Source organism: Lynx canadensis, chromosome E3, assembly GCF_007474595.2.
Source record: "Lynx canadensis isolate LIC74 chromosome E3, mLynCan4.pri.v2, whole genome shotgun sequence".
NCBI lineage: Eukaryota > Metazoa > Chordata > Mammalia > Carnivora > Felidae > Lynx > Lynx canadensis.
The window spans coordinates 18,771,122-18,785,196 of record NC_044318.1 but is presented as its reverse complement, the minus strand read 5'-3'; the positions used below and the strand labels follow the sequence as shown (position 1 = coordinate 18,785,196).

Genomic DNA, 14,075 nt, shown 5'->3' with positions numbered 1-14,075 from the left:
AACCACGTTTTGGAGATGGGGACGTTTACACTGAAGGGGACTGGTCTTATTCGTGCAAGCCAGGCAGCCTCTTGCGGTCTCTTTGGAGCTAGCACAGATCGCTGGCTGGCTGCGGTCGTCAGTGTCAAAACAAGCCCTTTATACCTTTTGCGCGTGTTTACTCTGGCCGGACTTATGTGTATGGTTAGCTTCACGACAGCCCTCGGGGGTTGGGGTTGTTATGTCCTTGTGTTACGGATGAGGCATTGAAATTCAAAGAGGACAGAGACCGTGCAGCTTGTATTTGGGCTCTGCTAGGTGCTGGAAGTCCTCTGAGATGCATAACACAGGGCCCTTGATCACAAAGACATTGTTTAATGGGTCCAAGCCCACAGTAAGGGCACCTTGTCATAACTAATGGACATTGGGGGTGGGGGCCCACAGTGGTGGTAGGAGTTGATCTGTTTACCTGGGGGTTGTCACAGCAGATCTAGCATTTAAGTGGACAGTGTAGGCAAGAACATCTCTCAAGCACAAGAAACTGCATGTGCAAAAGCTGGGGACAAGAGAGTGTGGAGCATTCTCGGAACCAGTAGTTGGTAGTGCTAGAGTGCAAAGCCTGAAGAACAGAGCCCAGAAAAGAGGCTGCAGGGCTAATTGGGGCTTGTATGCTGCAGAAAGGAGTTTATATCTTGTTCTGGGGTGGGGTTGGGGTGGAGTTTTCAGCTGGAGAATCTGATCCGGTACACCTATTAACAGCATTACCTGCAGTCATGTGGAGCCAAACTGGTTAAGGAGGAGAGTAAATACAAAAGGTCTTTCGGTAGTGTTGGGGGGCTGAAGAAGGACAAAGGCATTGGGACTGACAGTAGAAATCATTAGTAGGCACAGTCCGCAGCCTTGATGCATTTAAATGGAGGCAGGAGACCAGAAGAAGTCTGGGGTGGATCTCTGGGTTCGGACTCGGGGTAACTGGTTGGTTAGAAATGACTCACCTGTGAGGAGGACTTGTTTAAGAAGGAAGGGATGGTTGAGTTGTGGAGTTTGAGGTGCAAGTGGCACAGCCAAAAAGAGACCTTCTCCAGGCAGGTAGTCAGCTGCAGAGAGGGTAAGAGCTGGAGGTCAGTGTGGGAATCTTCAGTTCATTGACAGAGAGCTTGTCCAGAGCAGAGGTTTGCAGATGGAGCGTGGAGGACCTCACCATTTAGGAAGCAGGTGGGGAAAGCAGCCTGACACGGGCGGAGTGGACACAGGCAGGGGGAGAGCTGGGAGGGCGGGGAGCCACAGATCTCAAAGGAGGGGTGCAAATTGGTAGGTAGCTTTGCTGCAGAAAGATGGAGGTGGGTCAGGCAGGAGAAGGGGGAACTTTGAATTTGGCAACTAAAAGGTTACTGATGAGGCATCTTTGAGTTAAATGGTGGGGACAAGCGGCTAATTAGGTGGTGGAGAACATGCCTAGACTGGAGTTGCCAAAAAGAGAGTCAGGTGGGCTGGGTGCAAGGATGGCTGTCAGCTGACCCGGTACAGGAGCTAACAGGATACAAGACGGCCAGAGGAGGGGGGTTCTTTAGCCCCAGACGTTTTAGGCTACTAGAACCTACATTTTTATGTAAAATCTCTTGAGTTTTGAAGAGTTGGCAACGACTCTGAAACATAAAGTTTGGTGTAGGGAGAGAGAGTAGCGCCTGGTCACTAGCCTTTTTTTTTTTCTTTTTCTTTTCTTTTTTTTTTTTTTGATGGCCTTTGTGAAAGGAAGGAGGGAGGGTAGCTAGAGGGAATTCAGGTGTAAAGGAGATCTTACAAGCAGAGGGGCACTTGTAAGCCCCTCTTTAGCCTGTTGTTCCTTTGAGGAACTATCCTTAAATTCCAAGTCCAGTGCTGTAGCTCCTGGCAAGGGGCTTGATGATGCTGTGGGAGGTCAGAGCCCGAGCAGAAAGAGGTGACTTGGCTTCACAGAGAAGGGCACCTTGTGTTTTTCTGAATGTTTGGGGAAGGAGATAAAGATGATTACACATGCAAATAAGTTTCAGTATCACTGCCCCCATTCCCTGCTGAGTGTTGGGGGCTGCAGTGGAACCAGGGAGTCCAGGAATGAAATGGGGAAGTTTGGGAAGGGAAACAAAAGGGAGCCCACCTGTATGGTTGAGAACAGGGTTTCTCAACCTTGACATCAATGGCATATTGGGCTCCATAACAGTGTTGTGGGGCCTGTCCTGTGTGTTATAAGATGCTTGGTAGAATCTCTGGCCTCAATCCATTAGATGCCAGTAGCACACACCAAAATGTCCAGATAAAACCAAAAATGTCTCCAGATATTGCCAAATGTACCCTCGGGGAGAGGGGCAGGATCACGTTCCTCCTTCACACTTGAGATCCTCTGAGTTTGGACCTCCAAGTGTTGATTGGACATCAGAAATGTTTCTTCTAGTCTTCGTGGTTGTGTAATTCTCCACCTCTAGTAGGATCAGAGGAGGCAAACTACGGTTGAAACTAGATTTGCTGGGGATGCCTTGGTGGCTCCATCGGTTGAGGCTGAGCATCCAGTTTCAGCTGGGGTCATGCTTTCAGGGTTTATGAGTTCGAGCCCTGCATTGGGCTCTCTGCTGTCAGTGCAGAGCCCACTTTGGATCCTCTCTCCCTATCTCTTTGTCTCTCCCCTGCTTGCGCACGTGTTCGTTCTCTCTCTCTCTCTCTAAACATTAAAAAAAATAAAAACCTTTAAACTAGATTTGCCGGGATGGGGGGAGTGGGGCACAGTGGACTTGGTGCTAAGGAAGGACAAGGAGGTACGGAGGGGGTGATGGTATGGCAAGGACAGTATAGCTGCATTCCCTGAGTCTGGGCTGGATGGAGGAAGAAGTCACTTTAGCTGCAGTCTGATGACTGCCAGGTTCAGGTCACTAACAGATCTGGCCTCAGCGGGCAGGGCAGCTGTGTCTCGAAGACGGGGATAGTAGTAACCTGTCCTTGTTAGAGTTGTTAATACATGTGAAACACTTAGAATAGTGCCTGGCATGTAGTGTTAAATATTATTATTATTAGTGTTTTCAGTTGTGAATGGGAGAAAACTCAGTCATATTGGCTTAGCAGAAAAAAAAAAAAAGAAAAACTTTGGACCTAGAACTGGGGAGGAGTAGTTCTCCAAAGGAACATCAGGAAGCTGTTACTCTAAGCTTATACTTTAAAAATACAAATAGCAGGGGTTCCTGGGTGGCTCGGTGGGTTAAGGATCTGACTATTCATTTCGGCTCAGGTCATGATCTCGAGGTTTGTGAGGTCGAGCCCCCACATCGTGCTCTGTGCTGATAGTGTGGAGCCTGTTCGAGACTCTCTCTCTGCCCCTCCCTCACTCATGCTATCTCTGTCAAAATAAGTAAACATTAAAAAAAAAAAAATACAAATAGCGGGGCACCTGGGTGCCTCAGTTGGTTAAGCGTCTTTGGCTCAGGTTATGATCTCACAGCTCATGAGTTTGAGCCACATCGGGCTCTGTGCTGACACCTCACAGCCCAGAGCCTGCTTTGGATGGATTCTGTGTCTCTGTCTCTCTCTGCCCCTCCCCAGCTCATGTTCTGTCTCTCAAAAATAAACAAACATTTAAAAAAATTAAAATACAAATAGCAGCTCTGTGCATTCTGTAATCCTCTACCCTCAAATTTAATTGATTTTGGTTGCTGTTCCACATGACTGCATAGATATGTCTCATTTTGTTACTCTATGTCCCTTTATATGGGTATACTGTAATTGATTTAACTCACTGCTCTCTTAGTGGGCCTTTTAGCTTTCTGGCCAGTCCCATGCTCTTCCAACCAGCACTGGGGCCCCTCGGTCTCTAGGATGGTAGCTGCAGATGTGCTGCCAGGGGCTATTTGCCATCTTCTGTGCTTAAAGTGGGGTGCTCGGTAAATCCCTTTCTTCCTTCCACCTGGACCTACCCCCAGGTGATGTATCCTGTCTTCCTTCCAGCCCCCCTTTTGTGCCTCTTTTGGAGTTTGGGGTGGTCAAATTGCAATCTATTTATATGCTCCCAGCTTCTGGCGGGCTGAGCTCCTTCTTTATCTTGGAGCATGGCATAGGAGATTCCTGTGGTGGGTCTCGGTACCCAAGACACATCCAGTGTGCTTAGTTGAATGACCGCTGGACTACTGTAGGGGTCAGTGGGTGCTTCCTGAAGGATTGAATTCTAAATGCTCCTTGAGGCAACTGCTTGCTTCCCCACAGCCCCAGGGTTCCCCTTTCTAGCACAGGCTGCTCAGAGCGCCACAATCATGACTCTAGTGGTTGGTTGGCAGCTGGTGTGAGATGATTTGCCTTCTGATTTGGTCACTCTTAGATGAGCTATTTCACTCATGGCTGGAGGGCTCAGCTGTTTTCTTAATACCTCTCATCCTGCAGCAGGCTTGAAATGGATAGAAACATTGCTTTTATTAAGCAGATAGATGGTGGTAGTGTTGTTTGTCCTGCCCAAGTGCCAGCTAAATAAATCCACTAGGATGGCCCCGGGGCGGGGGGGGGGGGGGACTGTGGCAGTCACGAGAAACAGAGAAGGGGTTCTTTGAGTTCTTCCTTGGCCATGCCCTGCTTGCCCCCAGCCACTCCTTGGGGCAGATGGGTATCCTACAAACCTGGGTCAGTGCCATGGCCTGATCAGACCCAGCTGATGGTCCCCTGGGGGTCGTTTTCTCTGGAGCTGCTCGAGGCCTCTGAGATAGCTTGACAGGCCAGCATTATGTTTTGGGAAACCCAGTTGTTTCAGAACTGGAATACCCATCTCCTGGAGTCAGAAATATGTCCAGCTAACTTGTCAAACTGTATATAGCAAAGGGTGAATCATTCATTCATTCAATAGATCTTTGTGCCGATTACTATTCTGGGTGCTAGAGCATGTGAAGGTGAATGAGACTGATCTTCTTGCTTTAGGGAGCTGATGACTTAGTGGTGAGAAAATCGAAGAAACTAGTTCCCAAAGAGGCCTTGTCTCTGTCAAGGAACTGAGTTTACCTTGAGAAATGTTTGGGCCCCGGCTTGGGCCAGACCTGGGACTGAAGTTCCGTTCCTGTTGTTTTCCAGTTTTTGTGGCCGGGTAGGCTTCTTTACCTGTAAAGTGGTGAGATGATGGTGGTGTTCTCCCTTCTGAAGATTAGAAGGAAGGGAGGCTTGGAAAACACTCAGCCTGGTGTATGACACGTAGTAACTTAAAAAAAAAAAAAAAAGAAAAAGCATCTAATACTATTATTGCTATTATTTGGGGGCTGGGATAAACTTTGAGGGAATCCTCATGATACAAATAAAAAAGAAATTCTTACGCTGTATAGATCTAGCTGCTTTGCCTTGGCTAAGGGTTTGGAACATGACTTAATTTCATAGAAGTATTTTCTTCCTTTGGAAAAGCTGGTGCCTGTCTAACTCTTTTCACTTGGTGGTGGGGTGGGGAGATGCCGGAGGAGGAAAGCTGGATTCTGTAGGTCTCTGCCTCTGGGTCCAGTTGCATGTTGAGGTCTGAATGCCTGGAGGCGTCAACCTTGACCTTGTAGTGAACTAAAACTTCAAGAAGCTTAAATAGGACAGAATTATTTTAGATGAGTCACACCTCCTTAATCAGAATCTCCGGAGTCACTGCTTTAAATAATTTATTTCATGAGTAATTATTTTGTGCCTTTGAGTAAGACATTGTACTAAGCACTGCAGGGAATATATGGCTTTTGCCTTCTAGAGTATTTTTTTTTTAATGTTTGTTTATTTTTTATTTATTTATTATTAAAAAAAATTTTTTTTTTAACGTTTATTCAATTTTGAGACAGAGAGAGACAGAGCATGAACGGGGGAATGTCAGAGAGAGAGGGAGACACAGAATCTGAAACAGGCTCCAGGCTCTGAGCTGTCAGCACAGAGCCTGACGCGGGGCTGGAACTCACCGACTGCGAGATCATAACCTGAGCCGAAGTCGGATGCCCAACTGACTGAGCCACCCAGGCGTCCCTTGTTTGTTTATTTTGAGAGAGAGAGAGCTCAAGTGGGAGAGAGGCAGAGGGAGAGAGAGAGAATCCCAAGCGGGTTCTGTGCTGTGAGCGTGGAGCCCAACGCGGGGCTTGATACCATGACCATGAGATCATGACCCGAGCCAAAATCGAGACTCAGACACTCAACCGACTGAGCTATCCAGGCGCCCAGGAGAGGATTTTCAAGATATAGCATAGGGAAAGAGCTTTGAAGAGAAACAGGTGAGGGAATGTGGGCATTGCCAGCCAGAATGGTGTTAGCGTTTTGAGTCTTACTGTTGAGGTGGACAGACACATGACTTCCACATAACAGAAGTGTGACTGTCGTCAGGAAAGGTTATACTCTGCTTGACCCTGGGATCTTTAGTAATTGGAAGGGAGGAGAATCTCGGGGGCTAGAGCAGTGGGAGGAGGTTTTGGGAGAAGGTGGAAAGTCAGATGGGCCTTGAAGAATGGGGTAGGATTTTGAGGAGAGGAGTAGAGGGTCAGGCAAAAGGAATAATGTCAGAAACAGGACCCTAGAATCAGCCTATTGTAGAGCTTGAAAGATCTTCTCTATCAGGATCAGGAAGGTCTTTGCCTGGAGAGGTGGGTAGGCCCCAGAGAACTGGACAGGAAGGAGTTGGGGTGGCAGTTAGGTAAGCCTAGGACAGAGGCCTCCCAGCAGCTCCTTTGTGAGAGAGCAGAACCTGGTTTAGTCTGGGGCGGGACACGCGTGATGGACACATTTTCTGGGCGACTAGACAGGAATTCTAGGCAGCAGCAGCAGGAGAAGAAGCTGCTGTCATCCAGCACCAGGAAGGTCAAAGATCGCCCCTCCCCTCAGTGGAGCATGGTCTTAAGTTAGGCCTTCTGATAATGCTCCTTCTGGAGGTGTCTCTGTCTGTGCCCCCATGCCTTCGACGCTTTATTTCCTCAGACGTCATCCAAATACTAATGTCCAGTGCAGGGGATTGGATCCAGCACATGTCCAGCACATGATTGGATCTGAGGTCCCTGGGAATGTGTAAGTTTATGGAAAGGAACAGCATTTTAAAGAGTGAACGTGAGGAGGTCCTTTTATTAGACCACACAAGCCGCTGTTACGTGGAGAAGCTTCTTACATAGGACGCTCAAAAAGCACTTCAGTAAGCTGAGGGTTAGTTTGAAGGGTATTGTTTTTGAGGAGACGGTGGGATGACCAGGTGGAGCCACCTAGAGCCTTGTGGTATGTTCTAAACTTAGTTCACACAGTTCAGAAACTTAAAACTAACCTCCCAGATTCTGGTCCCTGCTCACCCTCATTGCAGGGCCAAAGTGGGGAAGTCCTGACGGGAGGCATGAAGGAGGCACACACAGGCCAACCCCTGCCCCGGAAGTAGAGTCTCTTGTAGGACAAGAGCTTTTGTGTTCATTCAGTCAGCAGATCTTCACTGCAGCCTCATCATGTGCCAGACAATGTGCCTGATGGTGGCCAACTGCACAGCCAGGGTCCTGTCCCTTCAGCTCTCTGCCTGCGAGTTGCGATCCCCTGCAGGAGTGATATCACAGTCCTTGGCTGCCACTTTATTTGCAGGGGGGTGGGGTGTATGTTTATTTTTATTCTTTATTTTTATTTCCTTGACAGATAAAGCCACAGACCCAAGCATGTCGGAACAGGATTGGTCAGCTATCCAGAATTTCTGTGACCAGGTGAACACTGATCCCAATGGGTAAGGTGACTTTCACACACATATACACACACCTCAGATAAGGGGGATACGTCAGACTAAGTGCATGTTTTTGTCTCATGGGTCTGTTTTACTTAAGAGAAAAAAAGGTAAGGCTCTCTTTCCTTTTTTTTTCCCCTCCGTGATCTGAGAACACTTTTTCCCAAAAGTCATTTTTTTTGTTTGTTTTTAAACAGAATAGTCCACTTGTAATTGGCAATTATTTGGAAAGAATTTTAGTGTTAGAAGACACTACTGTTGAGGAGACCTCTAAATGTTATGGGTAGGATGTAGCAAGGTTTTGTAGCAATGCAATAGAGATCAGTGTGTTCTCCATAATTTAAATGTCATCTTTCTTAAGAATAAGCAGGAAAAGGGTAAGATTTTGTTGATTTCTGTTCCCATAGCATCTGGATAGGAACTGAAGAATCAAGTCAGTCATCAGTTGTTTAATCTACGTGTTGCTGAATATTCAGCATTTGGAAATGAGTGAGAAGTTTGATCACACTTTCTGCTCTAGTGTTTATTGAGCATTTGTCATCTGACAGACAGGGTCTATACTGCTCGTGACCTGGTTACACGCAGATCTGGCCCTGGGTGTTCAGCTTGCACTTTTAGAGATGTTAGGGGTGGGTTGGCTATGGGCAGGATGATGTGCTGCTGTGGACGGGAGGAGGACAGCACGTGCTGTCACTGCAAGAAGGGTGGGTAGGGGGTTGGTCTCCTCAGAGGCACGTGGGTGTGCTGGGTGTGAGTCAGTCCACCTCTGCTCTGGGACCTGTGCTTCTGGAAGAGAGGTGACTCGACGGAGCATACTCAGCCATACTGGTTGGTTTCTTCCTGTCCGCCCATAGCCCAGGTCTCTCTGTTTTCCTTTATTTTATTTTACTAAAAACTTTTTTTTTCAATGTTTACTTTTGAGAGAGACAGAGTGTGAGCGGAGGAGGGGCAGAGAGAAAGGGAGACTCAGAATCCAAAGTAGGCTCCGGGCTCTGAGCGGTCAGCACAGAACCCGACATGGGGCTCGAACTCATGAACCGTGAGATCGTGATCTGAGCTGAAGTTGGACGCTTAACCGACTGAGCCACCCAGGCGCCTCTCTCTGTTTTCCTTTAGCCCAACCCATGCACCCTGGCTACTGGCCCACAAGATCCAGTCTCCACAAGAGAAAGAAGCTCTTTATGCGTTAACGGTGAGTTTGGCTTGCCCCTTAACGTAAGCTTGCCTGTCGTGACACTAGAGAGTGCTGGACCCCGGTCGCATTTCAGTGTGGTGGAGAGCATCTAAGAGGGAGTTCTGGGCTCGGGTTGCCCCATCTGAGGTCTGTTTCTAGAGAGCAGCATTGAGCCCGCTGTGTGGGGAGAAGAGAAGGTTTTATTTCCTTTTGTCTTCCGGAGACCAGGGCTGACAAGTTCAAGTGCCACGTGTACCAGGGCCTGACAGGTCACATAAATGAGTGAGCCGCGGGGTGAGGACAGAAACACAGGCGAGGGCCGCCATAGCACAGGGCCAGCTGGCTGCTGCCAGGTGTGAGTCTGGGCCCAGAGTTGCTAGAACTTTGTTTTCCAAGAGAAATTAGAAATTCAGATTTTTAGATGAATTCTCTGAATTCATCGATATTTGTGACTAATTTGAAATGTGAAACAGTAGTGTGGACCAAAGAAAATATGTGCAGGCCCATCCTGCCATGCTGGTGTGAGATGAGCTGTGAAGCCAGCAGGCAGCCTTTGGCTGAACAGCCCTTGTGCTTCACATACCAGATTCCTGCCTCTGAGGAGGAGATGATTCTCTAGCCAGTTTCATCTGCCCAAAGGGTCTCCTTAAAAGGTGATGTGGCCTCTGGGTACATGTCACCGAGCTTCTGCCTGGGCACAGACCTGATGGTTACAGTGAGATCAAACAGGTAGCATTTTTTCCTTAGTCTGAAAATGTCACCCTTCCTCAAACTTCAGTGTCCTGTAGTCTTTTTTTTTTTTTTAATTTTTTTTTAACATTTATTTATTTTTGAGACAGAGGGAGACAGAGCATGAACAGGGGAGGGTCAGAGAGAGAGGGAGACACAGAATCGGAAACAGGCTCCAGGCTCTGAGCCATCAGCCCAGAGCCTGACGCGGGGCTCGAACCCACGGACAGTGAGATCGTGACCTGAGCCAAAGTCGGACGCTTAACCGACTGAGCCACCCAGGCACCCCTTCAGTGTCTTTGTAGTCTTGAGAAAACATTCACCATGGTTCCAGCAAATGCTCGTCAGATTTGAGATGAGTCCTGAAGCCGGTGGTTTTCCCTTCTCATGGGGGTCCTGTGTCTGTGCAGGTGCTGGAGATGTGTGTGAACCACTGTGGGGAGAAGTTCCACAACGAGGTGGCTAAATTCCGCTTCCTCAATGAGCTGATCAAAGTGTTGTCCCCAAAGGTGAGCACCGTGGGCTTGGCCCTGTTCCCTGTACTGTACCTACCCCCATCCTTCCACCTCGTGTCCCCTAGAGGTACCTCTTGTCCAGAGGTAGCCCTGCTTACAGCGGAGCCTGCCAGCCTGTCTCCAGTTTGTGACAGAGCCGAGCGGGGATGTCCTGCACGTGACAGCTTTCCTCTTTGTTGGTTCGTAACCTTCAAGGGAGCTTCCCAGGTATAATCTGAAATCGGCCTCTGCACGCAGGGCAGGGAGAGCAGAGAGAGGCCACCCCAGGTTGGTAGGTGGCAGGGTTAATAGGCAGAGGTGTATATAGAGGTCTTAAGTGGATTCAGTCAGGTGTCCTGTGTAGGTGTTGTCCATACCACATCACTGTCTCGCGACTGTCCGTATTCCGAGGACAGCGGAGGGGCTGAGAGATCTTTGATTGCCCAAGTCCAGCTTGTAGGTCAGCTGGTGGTCACCTCTTTTCCGATGGCCTTCCCCAAGCCTCTCCAAGGTCTAGGATGCTGGTCATGTTCATCAGCAGTGCTCTGTCTTTGTCCGTGTCTTCACGTTCTCCCTTTAAAGATGGCCTTGCGGTGGTGGCTTGGAGGGGTGAGGAACTCAAGCTTGAGGACAGGTTGTTTTCTTTCTTTCTTTCTTTCTTTCTTTCTTTCTTTCTTTCTTTCTTTCTTTCTAAAAATTATTTATTTATTTTAAGTTTGTTTATTTTGAGAGAGAGAACAAACATGAGTGGGGAGGAGCAGAGAGAGGGAGAGAGAGAATCCCAAGCAGGCTCCATGCCCAGCGCGGGGTTTGATCTCACAAACTGTGAGATCATGACCTGAGTTGAAATCAGGAGTCAGACTCTCAACAGTTGAGCCACCCAGGAGCCCCTTGAGGACAGGTTTTTTTTTTTTTTTTTTTATGGCAATGGCAAGAGATACCAGGTGTGGCTTTAAGTTTTATGTCCCTTCTTGCCTGTCCTTGGCACCTTTTCTCCTGGCCCCTGTCTTAGCAATACCATTCTCGGGTACCTAACATTGATGGAGCCCTCCTTCACTACTTCTCAGCAATTCTTTGATACCAACTGTGTGTCGTACAATTTAATTCATTTCAGTTCTGCCACTAACTACCCAGAGTTATTACATACCTTACCTGTGAAGGGCTCAGTCCTACCTAGACTGTGCTGCCAACTTCAGATAGCAGATGGGGTCTCAGGTGTCCCCAGGCTACTTCCTCTGCTCTCTGACCAACTGCAGATTCAGGGGTTCCCATGACGCCTTCTACCAGGTTTCATAATTCACTAAAAACACTTACAAGAGGTAGGAAAGCACTATACTTGTTATTACCCTTTTGTTATACAGGATGTAGATGGAAGAGCTGCATAGACCAGGGTCTTGGAGGAAATGGGGAGAAGAGCTTCCCCATCACCCTCCTGGTACATCACGTGTTTTAACCAGGAAGCTCTCCAGACCTCGTTTTACCTGGAGTTATGTAGACATTTTGATTAAATCACTGGCCATGATTGAACTCTTATCTCCAGCCCCCTTCCCTCCTGGGGGTTGGGCTGGGGCTGAAATTTCCAACCCTCTCACCACACGGTGGGCTTTTCTTTTTTTTTTTTTTTTTTTAAATTTTTTTTTTCCAACGTTTATTTATTTTTAAGACAGAGACAGAGCATGAACGGGGGAGGGGCAGAGAGAGAGGGAGACACAGAATCGGAAACAGGCTCCAGGCTCTGAGCCATCAGCCCAGAGCCTGACGCGGGGCTCGAATTCCCGGACCGCGATATCGTGACCTGGCTGAAGTCGGACGCTTAACCGACTGCGCCACCCAGGCGCCCCCACGGTGGGCTTTTCTAAAGTGATCAGTCTCCCTTGAAACTAAGTGCTCACCATGAATGGTTAACATACACTGAGGTGTGGTTCAAAGGGGCTCATTATGAATAACAAAAGATATTCCTGTACCTCAAGAAATTCCAGGGGTTGTTGAAACTGTGCCAGCAACTAGGGACAAAGACCAAATATATTCTTTTAATATTCCATACTTGCCTCCTTCAAAAAATGAGTGTCCCCGGTGGCTCTAATCTAGACCAGTATATGGTGGGTTTAATTTTAGCAGTTCTGGAGGGTGACTCCTTGAAACCCAGAAGGCACCCTGGGGCTGAGTGCCAGGGAGTTTAGCCTCTGTTGCCTCACCTCTCAACCAGCCATGGGCAGCTCGTTTCCCTGGACCTCAGCGGCTACCTCTTTAGTAGTAGCGTGTGCTGGCTGGTCTGCTCCGTCCTTTCCAGCTTTCTAATTCTTTCCTTTTTATTTTCAGTACCTAGGGTCCTGGACCACGGAAAAAGTTAAAGGAAGAGTCATTGAAATACTTTTTAGTTGGACAGTCTGGTTTCCAGAGGATATCAAGATCCGAGATGCTTACCAGATGCTGAAGAAACAAGGTTGGACTCCATCGTTTACATTGCATTTCCTCTTCACAGAAGTATTCTTGCTTTTTTTGGTGAAAACTGGACATTTTGTGTAGGACAGTAGAGACTGAGACAAATAGGTTGTTTTTTTGTTTTAAGATTTTATTTTTACGCAATCTCTGCACCCAACGTGGGGGCTCGAACTCACAACCCCAAGATCAAGAGTCGCGTGCTGTACTGAGTCACCCGGGCATCCCATAAATAATTTTTGATCCCTGGCAATGGACAGACCTTTCCTTCTCGTGGGCAGGAGTTAGGCTGCGTTTGAGACTATTGTTGCTATAGCTACTCTCACTATACCAGATTTTAAGTTCCTACAGTGTTAGCTTGTGTGTAGTGTGGGAGCTGATTTGCTAGAGTTTTCCTCTATCTGCTCCATCCAAGCATTAGGTCTTCCTTTTTGCTCTGCACCTCAGAGAGGGTTTTATTCCAGATACTTTCCTAACAGTCAACTGCTATTACTTGTTACCCAGTGCCCGTTAGGCAGGCACCATCATTCTCCATTCTGTCTAAGCCTCTGTCTTCAGTGGACATTGTGTCCCTGGGTCCTGGCAGGACCTGTTCGTGATCCTGCCCCTCCCCCAGGGCCACAGGGTTTTCTTTACTGTTCCTCAGCTGTAGTAAGTTTTCAGCACTGCTCTAAGAACTCCAGGGCTTATTGTCCTTCCCCAGCAGTTGAAGGTTCTGGAAGGAGAGAGAAGAATTTAGGTGGGACATCAGGCCTTTCCCATTGTCTTTCCAGGAGTGCGGGTGAGGGCCCTGGAGAAGAGCCTGTTCCTCTCATGTTACAGGCCTCAGAGGTTGTGTTCTCTTGCTGGCGTATGCCAGCCTGTAAACCATTTAGAAACCATTTAATCTGAATTACTCACATTGGTGTTGCCTTCCCATTTTTCCTCAGATTCCAGGGTGTTTGTTGCCTTGCAGTCTCCACTCTGGTGGATTCAAGAAAAGTGGTAGATTTGTAGCTTGTCCGGGGTCGTGTTGGTCAGTGTTGGAGGAGCAGTTCATGCCTTTCTGTGTCCTGTGCAGAAGCTGGGAGTCTGTAGGGCTCTGTACAGGAGGGAACCTGGATTCAGGATGGACTATCTTTTCCTGTCAAACATACTCACTGTTTTTATTTATTTATTTACTTATTTATTTAAAGTTTATTTTGTTTAAAAAAATTTTTTAAAGTTTACTTTTGAGAGAGAGAGAGAGAGAGAGAGAGCATGCACACGTGAGAGAGCACGAGTTGGGGAGGGTCAGAGAGGGAGACACAAAATCTAAAGCAGGTTCCTAGCTGTCAGCACAGAGCCCGACGTGGGGCTTGAACTCAGGAACCATGAGATCATGACCTGAGCCAAAGTTGGACGCTTAACTGACTGAGCCACCCAGGCGCCCAAAAGTTTATTTATTTTGAGATTGAGACAGAGACAGAGAGAGATGAATGAACCCAAGTGGGGGACGGGTAGAGAGAGAGAGAATCTCATCCAGGCTCTGTGCTGTCAGCACGGAGCTGGATGTAGGGCTCGATCTCATGAATTGTGAATTCATGACATGAAC

General features: G+C 47.9%; 1 protein-coding gene across 1 annotated transcript in view; it reads left to right on the top strand.

Moving 5' to 3' along the window:
• The window catches only part of GGA2 (golgi associated, gamma adaptin ear containing, ARF binding protein 2), a 34,467-nt gene that overhangs the window by 513 nt on the left and 19,879 nt on the right, over positions 1-14,075 (top strand). The window contains exons 2-5 of the mRNA XM_030300492.1: positions 7,585-7,669; positions 8,783-8,858; positions 9,980-10,078; positions 12,383-12,506. Of these exons, the coding sequence (XP_030156352.1) occupies positions 7,585-7,669; positions 8,783-8,858; positions 9,980-10,078; positions 12,383-12,506 (384 nt within the window). The remainder of the gene's footprint in view (positions 1-7,584; positions 7,670-8,782; positions 8,859-9,979; positions 10,079-12,382; positions 12,507-14,075) is intronic.